General features: G+C 47.4%; 1 protein-coding gene across 12 annotated transcripts in view; it reads left to right on the top strand.

Moving 5' to 3' along the window:
* The window catches only part of tgo (Aryl hydrocarbon receptor nuclear translocator homolog tgo), a 434,151-nt gene that overhangs the window by 199,205 nt on the left and 218,361 nt on the right, over window positions 1-16,585 (top strand). For 10 of the 12 annotated variants that reach the window (XM_076208024.1, XM_076208028.1, XM_076208030.1 and 7 more), the window contains exon 2: window positions 13,600-14,699. The exons of the other annotated variants lie outside the window; for them this stretch is intronic. In XM_076208024.1, coding sequence (XP_076064139.1) covers window positions 14,470-14,699 — 230 coding nt within the window. In that variant the 5' untranslated portion in view covers window positions 13,600-14,469. The remainder of the gene's footprint in view (window positions 1-13,599; window positions 14,700-16,585) is intronic. 12 annotated transcript variants of the gene reach the window in all.

Here is a 16,585-nt window from a genome sequence, read left to right as displayed (position 1 = left end):
CACACACACACACACACACACACACACACACACATATATATATATATATATATATATATATATATTGTCGCTGCCATGTGTTTAGTATCTACGAGTATACACGATAATTGTATCTTATGAAATTTATTGTAAGCAGTGATGCTTGTTACTGCATCAATAAACCAAGATTTATTTGCATTATGTCTGATCGATCATGTGATGGGTTCTTGTGGCTACACGCGCGTGTACATGTGTGCGTGTACACATGTGAGTGTGATTATGGTTTCATGTGTACACAGGTGTTTGAGTGTATGTGCGTGTGGGTCGTTATGTGCGTATGGGTGTTTGTGTTAGCTGGAATGTGCGTGTTTGCGCGTGTGTATACTTACCCAGGGTTGGAGTTGTACTCATGGAGTCCCGTCTCTTTGCTTTAATTTCGCTTATGTTATTGGTCTTGTGTATATATTGTGTGTCTTCGTACGCGTGTGTGCGTGTACACGCATGCTCGTGTACACGTATGCGCATGTACACGCCTGCGCCTCCTCGCGTGTACGGACGGAGGAAACGTATAGTGTCGGCAAACGAATCAGGTTATCATATCTGTCGGGATGACTATCTTGTCACGAAAAGCCACGCCTCGCCGGCTCCGGACGGCGCACCGGCGGCACCGGACTCCGGTTGTGTCTTCCTCCGGACTCCGGTCGTGTCTTCCTCCGGACTCCGTGCGGTGGTTTGTGGTGTGGTTATGGGCGTGGGGCCGAGGGCGTGGGTGTGGGCGGGGGTGAGGATGTTGTGACCATTGTATGTGTGATGGCCAAGGGTGCTTATGTGGTAACTGGTGGGGAATGGCCTATGGGGGCGGGCTGGTGTTGCTATGGGCGTGCTTTCTTGGGCGTAGGTGATGCGGGCGTGGATAGTATAGGTCGTCCTCGTTTTAGCCTTTGCTCCCAAGGGGGGGAGGGTGTATGTACGCGTGTGTGTGTGCGTTTCTTTGTGCGTGTGTGTATTTTTTGTCCTCTTGCTTATATACAGGAGGAATCTTTCCCTCCCTCCCTCCCTCTTTCTCTCTCCCTCTTTTACTCTCCCTCTTTCTCTATCTATCTATCTATCAACCTCTTGTGTGTTTATTTGGCAACATCCTCCGGACAGACAGATTGATGGACGGCCGTCAATTGGTTTGATGGACTTTTACCGGTCGTCCTCCTCCCGGTAGTCGTCCTATTGGTCGGTCGTCCTTCCCCCTCTGGTGGGTCGTCCTCGGGTCGTTGTGTGGAGGACCTTCTTTGAGGCACGGGTGTCCGGTAGTTTGGCGTATTGATCGTTCGAACCCTCCAGGACGTAACGACAGTACTGGTCTCGGCGCATGACAGGCTGATGGATGGACTGTTGGATGGACTGAACGGCTGCTGATCGACTTGTCAGCCAGGGAGGAAGATCACCCTTCCCCTCAAACACACACACAGACACACTCACACGCATACACACACACACACACACACACACACACACACACACACACACACACACACACACACACACACATACAAACACGCACGTACACACACACATACAAACACTCACGCACACATACACATACACTCGTACACACACATACACACGCGTAACCACGCACGCACACACATACACGCGTACACACACATACACACACACGCGTACCCACGCACGCACACACCTACACATACACGCGTACACACATACACACGCGTACACACACATACACACACACACACACACACACACACACACACACACACACACACACACACACACACACACACACACAGTATTGTATACGGGGACTGAACTACTGAATTAGTCCTTGTTAACCAAAATAGGAATAGACTTTCACCATGTAGTGAACGCTGAAACTATCGGTTGGTCACGGACATAAGAACTGCCTAGTGTAGGCTTTATGGTCTCTTGCAGTCCCCTTCATTCTTATGTTCTCATGTTCTTATTCTAAATTGTGCAAATGGGCTGACCGGGAAACACGATCGACATGTGGTGTCAGAGGTCGAACAGAGCAATTAAAAAATAAAATTAAAAAATATATATATTTCTGTTTGAGAGGGCATTGGAGGGGCTGAGTAGCTGCGGCCGAAGCCGTCACCTTTGCCCTATGTGCTTTGGGGGACTCTTGGGACAAGCAACAGTCACTGCTGGAGTGCGGGATTCGAACCCTTAATTAAGTAAACACGAGACCAGCACGCATCTTATGACGCTACCAGCGCCTAGAAACAGGAACTTGATATTTTAATCGATGATTATAAATTATGACCTAAGGTCAGCGATGATGTAAAGATGTTGAAGCCAATGAGGAAGGGTCCCACGGCGGAGGTCAGTAACTAAAGTCTTAATAGGAAGAACAGGAAGATCCTGACTCGATTCCTCGGAGGTTAAGGGTGGGGATGCGGGGACGGGGTTGCCCAATCACAATCCCGTCATCCTGATTTGGCCCTGGGTTGGAGAAATAGGGCTAATGTCCCAAGCTAAACCCAGAAGACAGCGTGAAGTTCACTTACACAGAAACCTAACCTAACCGTGGAGTATCCAGGGAGGTGAATAGAATAGCCTGGCGCCAGCTGGGATGAAAGTAAAGGTGCCACACGGAAGGGAAGGTGTCCTGAGAGGACGTGGGCTTGGGGGGGGGGGATTACAGAGGGGACGAGGGGGAGTAAATGAAGTTGAAGGGGGAGTTAGGGGGGAGAAGGTAAAGAGGAAGGGAAGTCTTTGGGTTAAGGATAGAGGGCTCTGGGCTAAAATCGAGGGAGTGGGGACGGGGAAGAGAAGGAGTGGCCTGGGGTAGGGAGGAGTAGGGAAAGCCCGAGGGATGGGGGGAGGGAGGGGGGGAGGTCGTGGATGTGGGGGGGTGGGGAGGGGGTGGGAGTGTGCGAGAGGGCAGACCCTCTCCTTTTATACCCACGACTCCGAATGCAAGAAATTTGCAAAAAGGCAATGAAGCCCTCGCACCGGCAGGATGGAATGTGGCGGCCGCAGTGGTGGTAGTGGTGGTGGTGGTGGTGGTGATGTAATGGTAGCGGTGGTGATCATGATGGTGGTGATGATGGAGATGACAGTGATGACGTGATGGTGGTGGTGATGGCGTGATGATGGTGGTAGCGACGGAGATGTCGGTGATGATGACGTAATGGTAGCGGTGTTGATCATGATGGTGGTGGTGATGATTGCTGTGATAATGACGTAATGGTGGTGGTGATGATGTGATGGTGATGATGGTGATGACGTGATGGTTGTGATGTTGATGGTGGTGGAGGAAGAGGAGGAGGAGGTACTACTGAAATTGCAGTGACAAAGAAAATTGGGAAACTGTTTCATGTTTGCGAATTGGGTTTAGTTGTCGGGGGGAGGGGAGTGAGGGGGGATGCTGTCCGTAATCGCCAAGAGATCACTAGCGCTTCTATCCTTGTGGACAAGATCGCGCCGCGAGCCAGGTTGATGGCGTATTTGGTTAGGTTAGGTTGAAATCCATTCTTGGGAAGATTGAGTGGCTTGAGGAAATGACAGGCACGTGTGATAAGGAGAACTCTGGATTATACAGACGAGATCTCCTCCTCCCTCTCTTCCTCCTCCTCCCTCTCTTCCTCCTCCTCCTCCTCCTTTTCATCCTCCTCATTGTCTTCCTCTTCATCCTCCTCGTCCTCTTCCACTTCGTCCTCCTCCTCTCTTCATCATCCTCGTCTTCGTCTTCATTCTCCTCCTCCTCCTCTTCATCCTCCTCTTCCTTCTCCTCCTCCTCCTACAAATCCCTGTCTAGTATTATTTTACTTCTAGATAGGTTTAGATTAAATAACGAAACAGCCTCGTGGCAACCAGTATGTCTGTTGCCGTTCTTTTGTCTTCCATGTAGCTCCTTTTACTTGTCCTCTTCCTCCTGCTCTTCCTCCTCCACCTCCTCCTCCTCCTACTCCTCTTCCTCTTCCTCTTCTTCATTTTTTCCTGCCTCCCGACTGGATTTCGTCGCCGTCAATAGAAGATTGACGGTGTTGGACTCTGTTATATATTGCTAGTTCGTAAGAATAATAGTAACATTATCATTATCGTTGTTACATCGTTAATATTGCTTTCATAAGGACCATTATTAGAGTATCATCATTATCAATCTATGTTTGGGTGTGTGTGTGTGTGTGTGTGTATGTGTGTGTGTGTGTGTGTGTGTGTGTATGCATCCCTATGATAGGCTCCAGAAGTTCTTCCATTTTACAAGAGAATCCAGAGTGGCTGAAGTGTGGATGTACAGGAAGGGAAGGTTGTGTGTGTGTGCGTGTGTGTGCATGTGTATCTGTGTGTGTGTGTATGTGTGTGCGGTGACGATTTGTGGTCAGGTAATAATCAATTTTATTGATTCTCGATTCGGATGTGATGTTGGTGATGACGAATGCGGTGGAGGATGTGGAGGAGGGGGTGGGGAGGAGGCTTATTGCTTTGTAGGGAGGAATGTTGGTTGGTGATTTTTTTAATGTTAGGATTATATATATATATAATATATATATATATATATATATATATATATATATATATATAATGTATGTATGTATCTGTCGTGTGGATTATTCACATATAGGATAATTAATCCACATACATATTTGGTGATTTGAGATGATCTACCTTATACAGTTCCTAGCTGACATTCATATTATGATAGAAAAATAATATGACAAGATTTAATGATATATTTTGATGTCCTTGTGTGTGTGTGTGTGTGTGTGTGTGTGTGTGTGTGTGTGTGTAACTTGCGGAGTTCCTGTTTTTATACATAAAACTTTACTTGTTTTCGTTATTGCTTTATTAATTTATCTTTTATATTTTATTAATCGCTGTTTTAATTGGTGTTTTTTCGTATCAGGGATGGATTCCATAACGAAGGTTTAAGGGAAAATAAAGGCGGGGCCATTTGTTTCCTAAATGGGTAATTTTCAGGGCACGGGAAAGCCCGGAAATTGGTTAATCAAGGCATGTACCCGGACAGCAAGGGATGGGAAGGGTTCAGAAGCAGATACTAACCCCGTCAACACGGTGATGCGCCTCATACGCTTTGTTTTGACTGAAGGAAAATAATCTTAGTCATTTCAGTGGACGGACCCGTGACTGAAAGTTGTCGTCTCTGGTCGAGACCCCATTCCGGTCGGAGATCATGCCCTCTGATACATTCAGGATTGTTTGTTTCTTGGCCAGAATAGAATATATTAAGGGCGTCACTGTTTACTTTCCACTTGTGGTCTTTTTGTTCTAGCTGTCGCCGGGCGATTTTATTCACTAGCGACTTTCATGGTAACGGAGATCGTCTTACGGTAGCCAGAATAAAGACAAACAACTCATTGTTATTCACTAACTACCAATCATTGTTATTCATGAACTACCAAAGTTGAACCTGCTCACCAAAGTACACTTGGTTAACGTTTTACTAACAAACGTTCAAAAGATGGGGACCCTTGTTTACCTGAGCGGTTTTGTTAGGGGTAGGGTGTGCGTGTGTGTGTATGTATGTGTGTGTGTGTGTGTGTATGTGTGTGTGCGCGCGCGCGCGCGCTTCACGGGTTTGTTAGGGCGTAGGGGGGTAGTCGGTCAAGCAGAACAGATTGAAAGGATAGATGGGTTGACTTGTCAACATGTCATCCGAGATGGGGCGAGTTTGCCGAGCACGAGGAGACGAGGTGGAATTGAGAGGGAAAGAAGAATCAAGAAGAGGAGGAGGAGGAGGAGGAGGAAGATGTTAGTAGCAAGGATGGTGAAGTCTCGTTTGTTTTGTTTTTGTACCTCCTACAAGCAGGGTGGGTAAGATATTGTGTGTGTGTGTGTGTGTGTGTGTCGCAGTTGGTAAGGTGACGAATTGGCATCATGTTGGATCTCGGTTCGAGTCCCGGGGCGACGGGCAGGAAGATTATTATATATATATATATACACACATATACGCACGCACTGCATGTGTATGCGTGTATTTAATGTATTTATACAGTATGTATGCAAGTCTTACTATCATATGCTTAGACACACACACACACCTCTCATGGCGCTGTGGTTAGAGCTCTGGCTTGCCACTACGGAGGTCCGGGTTCGATCCTCGCCCGGGGCTGAAATAATATCAGTATCGCAGCGCTGAGGGGTGTTACTCCAACTCTCGTGGGCGGGGAGTTGGGGGTGTGTGTGTGTGCAAGGTCATAGCATTACCCATAGATCGGACCTACGAGCTCTGAGCTCTCTTCCAGGAGGGAAATAGCTGTCGATCACGAGTCCAACACGTGATCCAAAGACCAAGTGAATACACATACATCCGTCAACACAGTTAACGACCGTATTACCCCTGGACACAAGATCCAAATTTGCCGACGCTATATTTGATCTGTTGTCGCCCCACCTAAAAACACTATAGTTTCTGGATTCTACTTGTAGTTAAGACATACGTCGTTAGAGGGGGGGTATTTATTTTATTACTAGATAGATGGATATAGAAGGTAATAAAAAAACATTGGCGTTTGCTGCCGGACCGTATGCCAGTGCTTGGGGTTCGTGTAGTTTGCCTAAGCGTTGTTGACTTAGGGCGGTGTCCTCCTATTAGTTTCGTAAGGTGATGAGGGATTAGGAGATTCGGGCGCTGGTGATTAACGTAATTGATTGGCACCCGAGTCAGCCAGGCCCGAGCTTGGGGTCATAAAAAAACGAGAGAGAGAGAGAGAGAGAGAGAGAGAGAGAGAGAGAGAGAGAGAGAGAGAGAGAGAGGGCGAGGAAGGGCAAGACTCGATTGGTTGGTACCATTTGCTGCCGTGGATCGAACTCGGATCAGTTCCGGGGGTAAAAACTAGTTAGCCACTAGGGAGGATGGGGGTGAGGGAGGGGGGGTCTCACCACCACTTCCATCACTGCTTCCCTCACCACCACCTCCTCATCACCTCATTCTCATCATCATTATTCTTTTAACCCGCTTCCGCTTTCACCACCACTACCACAACCCTCACCACAACTTACCACAACCCTCACCACCACTTACCACAGCCATCACTACCATCTACCACAACCCTGACGACCTACAACAACCACCACCCCCACCTACCACCACCTACAGCCACCACCACCCGTCAGTGTAGAATTTTCATCTGTGAAGAATCGCAAGGAACTGGAAGTCTCTGCTTTGAGGCCGTTAGTGAACGTTCGTCTGGTATTGTCACTCATTGGGCGTATGTGGTGAAAAGTTGTGATAATATTACCTACAATGGGTGTACTGATGGTGTTAGTTGGATAACGAAAGTGAAACGGGTTTCATAGAAACAAGACCACTGCATTGGGTGGTAGTACTTCAAGGAAAAAAAAAAGTCGTTAAATTCCGTTGAAGATACAAATTTAAATATTCGAACGGACATCGTTACATTTGTATTCACGAGTAATATTTCCTCATTTTTGGGTCGTGGAATGGTGGAAATGATGATGAATTGGTGTTGACTAGATATCTTCTTGTTTGACAACAGTGGTAATATGTGCGAAAGAACCAAGGCCGCCAAATCACAAATCGAGAAAAAGTTGTTAAAAACCGTTGTCGGACCGCCATCAGTAGAAACTGATTCAAATATTCAAACGAGCGCGCGGTGACAGTTGTTGCGGTTGATGGGGGAGTTGATGGCATCTGGTCCAGACCGTACATCCATCACTTTGGAGACACATCACACGAAATTGCACGCCTTGGACTGACTAGTTCACACACACACACACACACACACACACACACACACACACACACACACACACACAAAAGTTGGGTTTGTCTCCTTTCACGTGTAGCCCCTGTTCACCTAGCAGCGAGTAAGTACGGGACGTTAATCAAGGAGTTGTGACCTTGCTGTCCCGGTGTGTGGTGTGTGAGGGGTCTCAGACCTACCCAGAGATCGGCTAATAAGGAGCTCTGAGCTCACTGCCGTAGGGTGGTGTCTGGCTGTCTCGACAGAGACTGCAGCAGATCCGAGGTGAATACACACACACACACACACATATATATATATATATATATATATATATATATATATATATGTAGACATATATATATACATATATATATATATATACATTAAATATATATATTATATATATATATATACATTATATATATATAATGTGTATATATATATATATGTGTGTGTGTGTGTGTGTGTGTTTGTGTGTATCGACAATGAAGAGGGCCACATAAAGTGGCCATAATATACGGATCACCTTCAATTTCTCCGAATATAGTGTTCACATTTTATTTTACCTAGGTGGTAGAGCATTTAATTGTCCTGAATGTATGCATGTGTGTGTGTGTATGCACACACACACACACAAACACACCTACAACCAAAGCCACTCCCCATGCGGCCCACATTCCTCCGTATACACACATTAATATACGTGGCCATCGTGCATTTGCTGAGATATTGCGTGCAGCCTACTACGTTATGTGTATGTGTGTGTGTGTGATCCTGTTTTTGCAAGAGCACCATTGATTCGGGCTTACGCACGCGGGCTGGGACAAGACCGTCGTCCGAGTTTGTATCCGGTTTACCCGGCATATGTGAGTGCTATCGACCGTTATCCAGCGTGTGTGTGTGTGTGTGTGTGCGCGTGCGTGCGTGCGTGTGCGCGTGAGTGTGCGTGCGTATGTGTATGTGTGCACGTGCGCGCGTATGTGTGTGTGTGTGTGTGTGTGTGTGTGCGTGCGTGCGCTCGTATGTGTGTATATGTGTATGTATGTGTGTGTATTTACCTAGTTGTATTATACGGGAAGGGAGCTGTGCTCGTCCCCGTCTTTGTATCTCTTAGCATCAATTTTTTTCGTAAAATCATGAATAGTGTTTGCACACACTGTTTCTTTGTCTAATTTGTTCCAAGTATCTATCACTGTGTGGGTGTGCGTGTGTGTGGGTGTGTGCGGGCATATGTGTGTATTTGTGTGGGTGTGCGTGCACGCAAATGTGGGTGTTTTGCTTAGTTTTCTGTGTATAATTTCAGTGATGTGATGGTGTATTTGAGTTAGTGACGAACAGGTTGAGAAACACGCACACAGACACACACACACACACACACACACACGCTCATACACACACACACACACACACTCACACAATAGCTCACTCATTTATGTTTGCCTGTCATTGGCGTAATTAGTTGACTCAGTCGGTCGGTTGGGCGGTGGGGGCCCTTTGCATGAAGCTCGTCATTGTTCGGCGACTCGCCAGTCAGTCGTCGACAGTCGGCGGGTTCTCCCCTATTTTTCCAGGATTCGATGTCATGACACCCTCCCTTTTTTCTGGCACTCTCTCTCTCTCTCTCTCTCTCTCTCTCTCTCTCTCTCTCTCTCTCTCTCTCTCTCTCTCTCTCTCTCTCTCTCTCTCTCTCTCTCTCTCTCTCTCTCTCTCTCAGACTATTTTAAGGTTGATGACAATGTGTTCGTAATATTATTGGCATTGCATTTGACTGGAATTGGGTTCAGTATAACTTTGTTATGAGCGACGTTTCATGCCTTAAAACGCCATAAATGTTGTTTTGACAGAAACCCGATTTATTATACAGCTAAGGGGCGACTCTCGACTTGAACGAGGCCTCAGGTACATGTACCACTACAAATCCTAAAACGTCGCCTTGTATTCGCCTTTCACCTTGGTCTTTGGATCACGTGCTGGACTCGTGATCGACAGCTATTTCCCTCCCGGAAGAGAGCTCAGAGCTCGTATGACCGATCAATGGGTAATGCTGTGACCTTACACACACACACACACACACACAACTCCCCGCCCACGAGAGTTGGAGTAACGACTTGAAGCGCAGCGATACTGAAATTATTTCAGCCCTGGACAGGATTCGAACCCGGACCGCCGTAGTGACAGTCAGGGACTCTATCAACCGCGCCACCGAGTTGTGTGTGTGTGTGTGTTTGTTTGTTGGTGTACGCGTGTGTAGCTGGGTTCTTTGCCATTTTGTATCTCTCTCTCTCTCTCTCTCTATATATATATATATATATATATATATATATATATACACATATATATGTGTGTCTGCCTCTCTCTGACAAAGTCTCTATCTTTGTCTATCAGCTTGTATCCTTCTCTGTCCTTCTGTTTCTATCTCTCTCTCTCTGTCTCTCTCTCTCTCTCTCTTCTCGCCGTGTTGTTACCAACCTCGTGGCCGACATTTTATCGTTTTTCTGCTCTCGCTGTGCTTTAATTCGCCATTCCTCCCGGCAATTATCACCTTTATTTGCCGACGTCCATGTCTTGGCTGTCGTAAAAGCTGATTTGCTTTTTGTCGCCGGCGCCACAGGCCAGATGGCTCTTCCTATTCTACCTCTGTCTTGGCATCCCATCATTCCCTACCTAGTGGTACTTGGTGTGCCGGCTGACGATAGTATTCATCCCCCTACCCCTCCACCCTAGTGGGAACGATCTGATAGAGGTGTTCAAGTGAATCAAAGGCTTTAACAAAGGCGACACAAACAAGGTCATCATATTAAGAGAACAGGGGAGGACTCGCTGTAAAGGATTTAAATTGAACTAATTTAGATTTAAGAAGGAAATAGGCAAAAACTGGTTTACTAACAAGTGGTCAACAGATGGAATAGACTTAGTAACCATGTAGTGAGCGCTGAAACTATTGTGTGTCAGACAACTGTATGGATGGTGATGACAGGTGGTCATGGACATGGAACTGCTTAGTTTAGGCCTTATGGTCATTGTTGTCGACGTCAGCTCCGTCAGCGTCATTGTCGTCGTTCTTGTACCTTCATTCTCATCTTCTTGTTGTCGTCGTCGTCGTCTTCGTCGTCGCGATCATAATCGCCTCTTCGGACGAAATCGATTGGCGTCGCGTCGCGTCGTTCGCTTGTCAAGTTTCTCCGATCGGAAGTGTTTTTTTTTTTCCCTCCTTTTTTCTTCTTTTCTTTTAAATTCGTTTTATTATTTATTGTCTTCTGCTTCGCGCCGCTTCACTTCCGCTTTCTCTCCTTCCGTTTCCTCTTTTTTCTCTCTTAAAAAAGAAAAATATGACTTCCACTTGGGAAATCTCGTAGCTTGGAAATTTTCAAGAATAACTTGGTGGCAGGCAAGATAAGCGCTCGACTAATCGCACCATGAATGACAACACTTGGTGACCGCTGTGACGTCATTTGGCAATAGCTCTGACGTCACTTGGTGACTGCTGTGACGTCACTTGGTGACCGCTTCTGACGTTACTTGGTGACCGCCGTGACGTTACGTGGTGACCGCTGTGACGTCACTTGGTAACTGTTGTGACGTTACTTGGTGACCGCTGTACGACACTTGGTGACCGCTGTGAGGTCATTTGGTGATCGCTGTGACATCATTTGGTGACCTTATTGACGTCGATTTTAACCCCCTTGCGTTTGCATAATTGATCATTGACTTGTGGGGTGTTCTAATGATCGAGGAAATAGATAACATAACTCGGTGAAATGAATTGTTTTACTCATTTATACCATACCATATTATACCATAATGATCATATCATACCATACCGTACTACTAGCGCCCGTCATACTGGGCCAAATCACGTCACTCAACTCCAGACCATCAAAAACCAAACTGTTTCACAAAACCTAAAGCCTTTAAGCCCCAGTTTGGGGAGGCATGGGGGGGAGGGGGTCACATCGCCACTAAGCTGTTCCCAGCCCGCCCGCACGCCCGCACGCCCGCCCTCCCGCGACAGACAGACACGATGATCACGGTTGAGCACTCGTGCACAGGATATACAGGAGGCTTTTTATCGCTCGATAACGTCCGGCTGGGCCAACCAGGGAACGGACACCCCCGACGCCAAACACTCCTCCTCCTCCTCCTCCTCCTCCTCCTCCTCCTCCTCCTCCTCCTCCTCCTCCTCCTCCTCCTCCTCCTCCTCCTCCTCCTCCTCCAACCCCTCTTACTTCTCCTCTATCTCCACCTTCGCCACCCTCTCTTCCTTTCCACCTTCTTTCCAGTCATTCGTACTTCCCACCCTACCTCCTCCGCCACCTCCTCTTCCTCCTCCTACTGACCTACCTCCTCCTTCATCTCCTCATCTTCCATCTCTTCTATCATTTCCTCCTCCTTCTCTTCACCTTCCTCCTTTCCACCTTCTCATTTCCAGCTCCTCCTTCTCTTCCTCCTCTTCCTCCCACGGGGTATTGAATGCGTGTTTTATGTTGTCGATATTTTAGGGACTCGAGTGACGTCCACACGGACCCGAGTCACGCAGCAGCATTCTTGCTCCCCCGCCCCCTCACTTCTCTCTCTCTCTCTCTCTCTCTCTCTCTCTCTCTCTCTCTCTCTCTCTCTCTCTCTCTCTCTCTCTCTCTCTCCCCCCCCCTCCCTCCCTCCCTCCAGATGTTTGGCATCAAATGCTACCGCCAACCGAATGGACGAAGTGGTAGAACTGTAGGAGGAAGAATAAATGGAGCACTGCCGTGATATTTCCCAATGTCGTGTTCCCCTTATCTCAGCGTAGTATAATATGTGTCCATGTGCATAGGAGCCTACGCCAGGAGGCGCTGAGTAGATGCGACTGAACTCCTCACCTTTGCTATTCCGCTTTAGGAACTGTTAAGGAAGTTAGTGGTAGGAATCAGGGAGAAGTGCAGGACTCGAATCATCGTCTAAGAATGAGAATGGTAGTAGGATTTTTTTTTTTCAAATCTATCTGGATAACCTCCCACTCGCATTCCCACTTTTTACTCCTTTCCCCATAGTCGCCCCTACTCCCATTCTCACTCCCATTCTCCTTCCTATTGTCACACTCTTACCCCTAATCCCACACCCATTCCTACTCCGTCTTTTGGTTCTCAGCCCCACACCTGTCGCAATCAGACTTGACTGCCATTTCAAGCCTTCCCTCCCACCTTCCCTCCCGACTCCCACACGCCAACAGTCACTCCCCCGACTCCCCCACGCCAGCACTCCCTCCCCCGCCTCCTTTTACGATCAGCGCCTGCACTGTTACAGCCCACAGCGATGCCCATTACGATCGCTTACGAAGTTATGGGCGACGCCAGCTTCCCAACTGTAGTAGAAGTGGCGACCTTTTGTCAGGATGTGGTTCGCTGCCGTCAGGTTGGGTCAAGTTAGGTCGTATTTTGTGACGTTCAGATCGGTGCTGCATGGGCAGAATTTCGCGGAGAATCAAATTCCGCGGTTTGTGATGATCACTTCGGCATGGGCTCGAGTGAGAATACGCCAAATTGGGGTAAAATATCTTGAAGAATAGATTTCTAAGCAAAGTTACTGTGTGTGTATGTGATTCACCATGGTCGTGGATCACGTGTTGGACTCGTGATCGACAGCTATTTCCCTCCCGGAAAAGAGCTCAGATCTCGTATATGACCGATCTATGGGTACTGTGTGTGTGTGTGTGTGTGTGTGTGTGTGTGTGTGTGTGTGTGTGTGTGTGAGAGCGCGCTTTACATTTATCCGCGGAGATATATGCACATGTTTTTCGTGTATCCACATTTTCACCCGTGTGGAAAAAAAAATAAAAATAAAACACGAAGAAAATGCCAAAAAGCTGAAAATAATACTCAAAATGGTCTAATTTGTCACAGCAATGATAAATAATCTTCGTTTCTGTTTTTTTCAGCCAAAATCGATATATGAAATACATGTTTAACTCAGAAAGTGACGATTTTTGGGTTCATTTAACTTGTAATGTCACCTTACTTTGGACTCTACCATTTCTCCTCATTATTTATTAATTAGTGTAATTATTTATTTATATTATTTATTTGTGTGTGTGGATGTGTGTGGTGGAGGAGGAAAGTGTTCCACATTTGTCGTGATCTTGTAGTGCCAGACCTCAGGAAAATTAGTGCAAGGCGAAATCATAACAAAAGGAAATCAAAAGGAAAAAAAAAAGGAAGAAAGTATTCACAGGTAACCAATGGAAGTTAATTAAGGGAAGAAAATAAAGAAACCTAATCAAGTACAAAGGGCAGAATCTTCGTTCAAAAGCCTGAGGAGAACGAGTGTTTCTCGTTTTGACTTCTTCGCTCGAGAGCAACTAGCAGAAACTCGAGGACGACCTCTCAAGGGCGACCAGAAACCACGACGGCCGTGGCGCCGGAGACGAAGCGACCTGGTTATGAGTGACCAGGGTGCTCCTCCTTCACCTACGTCAGGTTCTTCCCTTCGCCCGGAGGGGGGATAATCCCGTGCCATCGGACGTCCTTACGTGCCCCTGCTCCAGCCGAAGGTCCTAACTGCCTTTCAGAGCCTGCAGAGGAACAGAAGAAGACCTTTGTTGGACTGGATCTTTCCTCAGGAGGAATCCTTCCAGAGGTCCTCCTCGAGAAGGTGATTTGACACTACCCGAGGGCGAGGTTAGAACCATTACGGAGGGTGAGCCAAGAGCGCCCCTCCGCCCAAGGTCGCCCAGTCACGCCCACGAGCAAGAGGAAGACCAGCGCCCCTCCGTCACTTTGAGGAGCTTCACGCCCAAGAGCCCCGCACCATGTACGCCTATGCAGGGGCGTACAGCGGGGCCTACATGGGCGCTGCTGCTGCAGCAGCAGTGGGCGGAACCCTGTCCACGGGCGGCGTGACCTCGTTGTCCACCGGGGGCGTGACCCCGCCCGCTGCCCATCACCATCACCATCAGGTGCTGGCCACACCCACGCCCTTGCCAGCGGCGGCCGCCCATGGGGTGCCGGGGAACCTCACGCCCACAACGGCTAAAAGAAGGTAAGTCAGTCGGAGGAGGTGGTGGTGAGACGAATTGTTTTCGCATATATACTTTGTATTGTTATAATTATTTATTTATTTATTTATTTATAAATTCTTTATCCCCCTCCCTCACTTACCGAGGGTGTGATAGAGACGGATGAAATAACCTGGCGGTAGCCAGAAAAAAAAATGTGTTGACCACTGCGGAAGGAGCTGATCACAGTTTGTTGACGTACGAGTGTGGCGAACTTTAGAGGGGGGGGGTTCTGGGTGTCTCTGTGGGTGGGTGGACTTTGATTGGGGGACTGGAGCGATCGAGACCCTCTATCCCCCGCGCCACCCCCATTAGGCTGGAGACCAGCTTGCTCTCACCAGAAAAGCTGTGGAGGATCTCTCTCTCTCTCTCTCGTGTATTTTCACCTCTTGCGACAAATATGTATATTTTGTATGAATATATGTACAGACGCACACACTAACAAACACGGACACACGCACACACACATGCACGGCTCGAATGCGCAGTGTTAGCGTTCGCAGTTGCTACTCCTGCGTTCCGAGTTCGAATCCCGCCCAGGGCTGAAATGATTGTAGTATCGCTCTACTGTGAGCCGTTACTCCAACTCTCGTAAGGTCACAGCATTACCCAAAGATCGATCATATATATGAGCTCAGAGGTCTCATCCTGGAGGGGTGATAACTGTCGATCACGAGTCCAACACGTGGTCCGAGACCATGGTGAATATCACACACATACACACACACATACACACACACACATACACACACACACAAATGGCTGTGCAGTTGCTAAGCATTCATGTAGACAAGGTTAAAAGGTTTAATGTATCGGCGGGGGATGGGACGAGTGCCAACAATAACGTGTGTGTGAGAAATTTATGTGAGAATTGGAGTCTCCGATTAGGCTCGTCACGCATCGAGAAGTGTTGGTTTCTTTGGAGAAATAGTGAGCTACAAATCTATTACCAAGTGACATCGGAGCTAAGTTATGGCCGCGGAGCACGAGAGAGTACGCCGGGGAAGCAGACAAGTGGAATTCTTTCCCGGCAGAACCTTTCCCCAACCACTTTATTTATTTATTTATTATTATTATTATTATTATTATTATTATTATTGTTATTATTATTTTTTTTTAGTTAAGGCGGAGTGAGGTTAAGTGAAGCGAGGTCAAGTTAGGTTAGGCAATTGCAGCGGTTCCTAATCTGGCAAAGAGACCCAATGATTAATTATGTTTGTGCCTGAAACGGGAGGGATGCATTAAATGCCAGTGTTTATTTTTATTTTTTATTTTATTTATTTATTTTTGTCAGAGATTTTGTGGACACGGTACAGTAGAACGTGAGCCACGCAGACGCTCGTAACTAGGCCAAGTGGTCTGACGGAAGTTCAAAAGGAAAAAAGAGAGACAGGGAAGGAGAGGAGCGAGATCACGAGAGAGAATGGTCACAAAGTAGGCGAGGTAAGGTGCAGAATCATTGGGAAGAAAGTAACGGGGATCCACCATGCATGATCAATGGAAAGGTGCACTAATTTGTGTAGAGGTGACATCGAAGTTTGCAGGAGTGGTGTGGCACGGGTGGGTAGTCACCCTAGAGAAATATGCAGGAGTGGTGTGGCAGAGCTGGGTACAGTCATCCTAGAGAAGTTTACAGGAGTGGTGTGGCAGAGCTGGGTACAGTCACCCTAGGGAAGTTTGCAGGAGTGGCATGGCAGAGATATCGAGTTTTATCTGGAAGCGTGCCCTCCCTTCGGCCGTTCTGTGTTTTCGGGCAGCCAGGGCAAGTTCCGGGTAGCCGTTGGGAACATGTCCCGGGCACGCTCGTGTGGATTTTGTATTTGTGTTTGATCTGGATTCGCACGAGGCGGACCCACGTTGTTCGAGTCTT

The sequence above is a fragment of the Oratosquilla oratoria genome, chromosome 24 (genome assembly GCF_046742065.1).
Source record: "Oratosquilla oratoria isolate Oo_2021 chromosome 24, ASM4674206v1, whole genome shotgun sequence".
Taxonomy (NCBI): domain Eukaryota; kingdom Metazoa; phylum Arthropoda; class Malacostraca; order Stomatopoda; family Squillidae; genus Oratosquilla; species Oratosquilla oratoria.
This window is presented reverse-complemented; position numbering and strand designations above follow the sequence as displayed.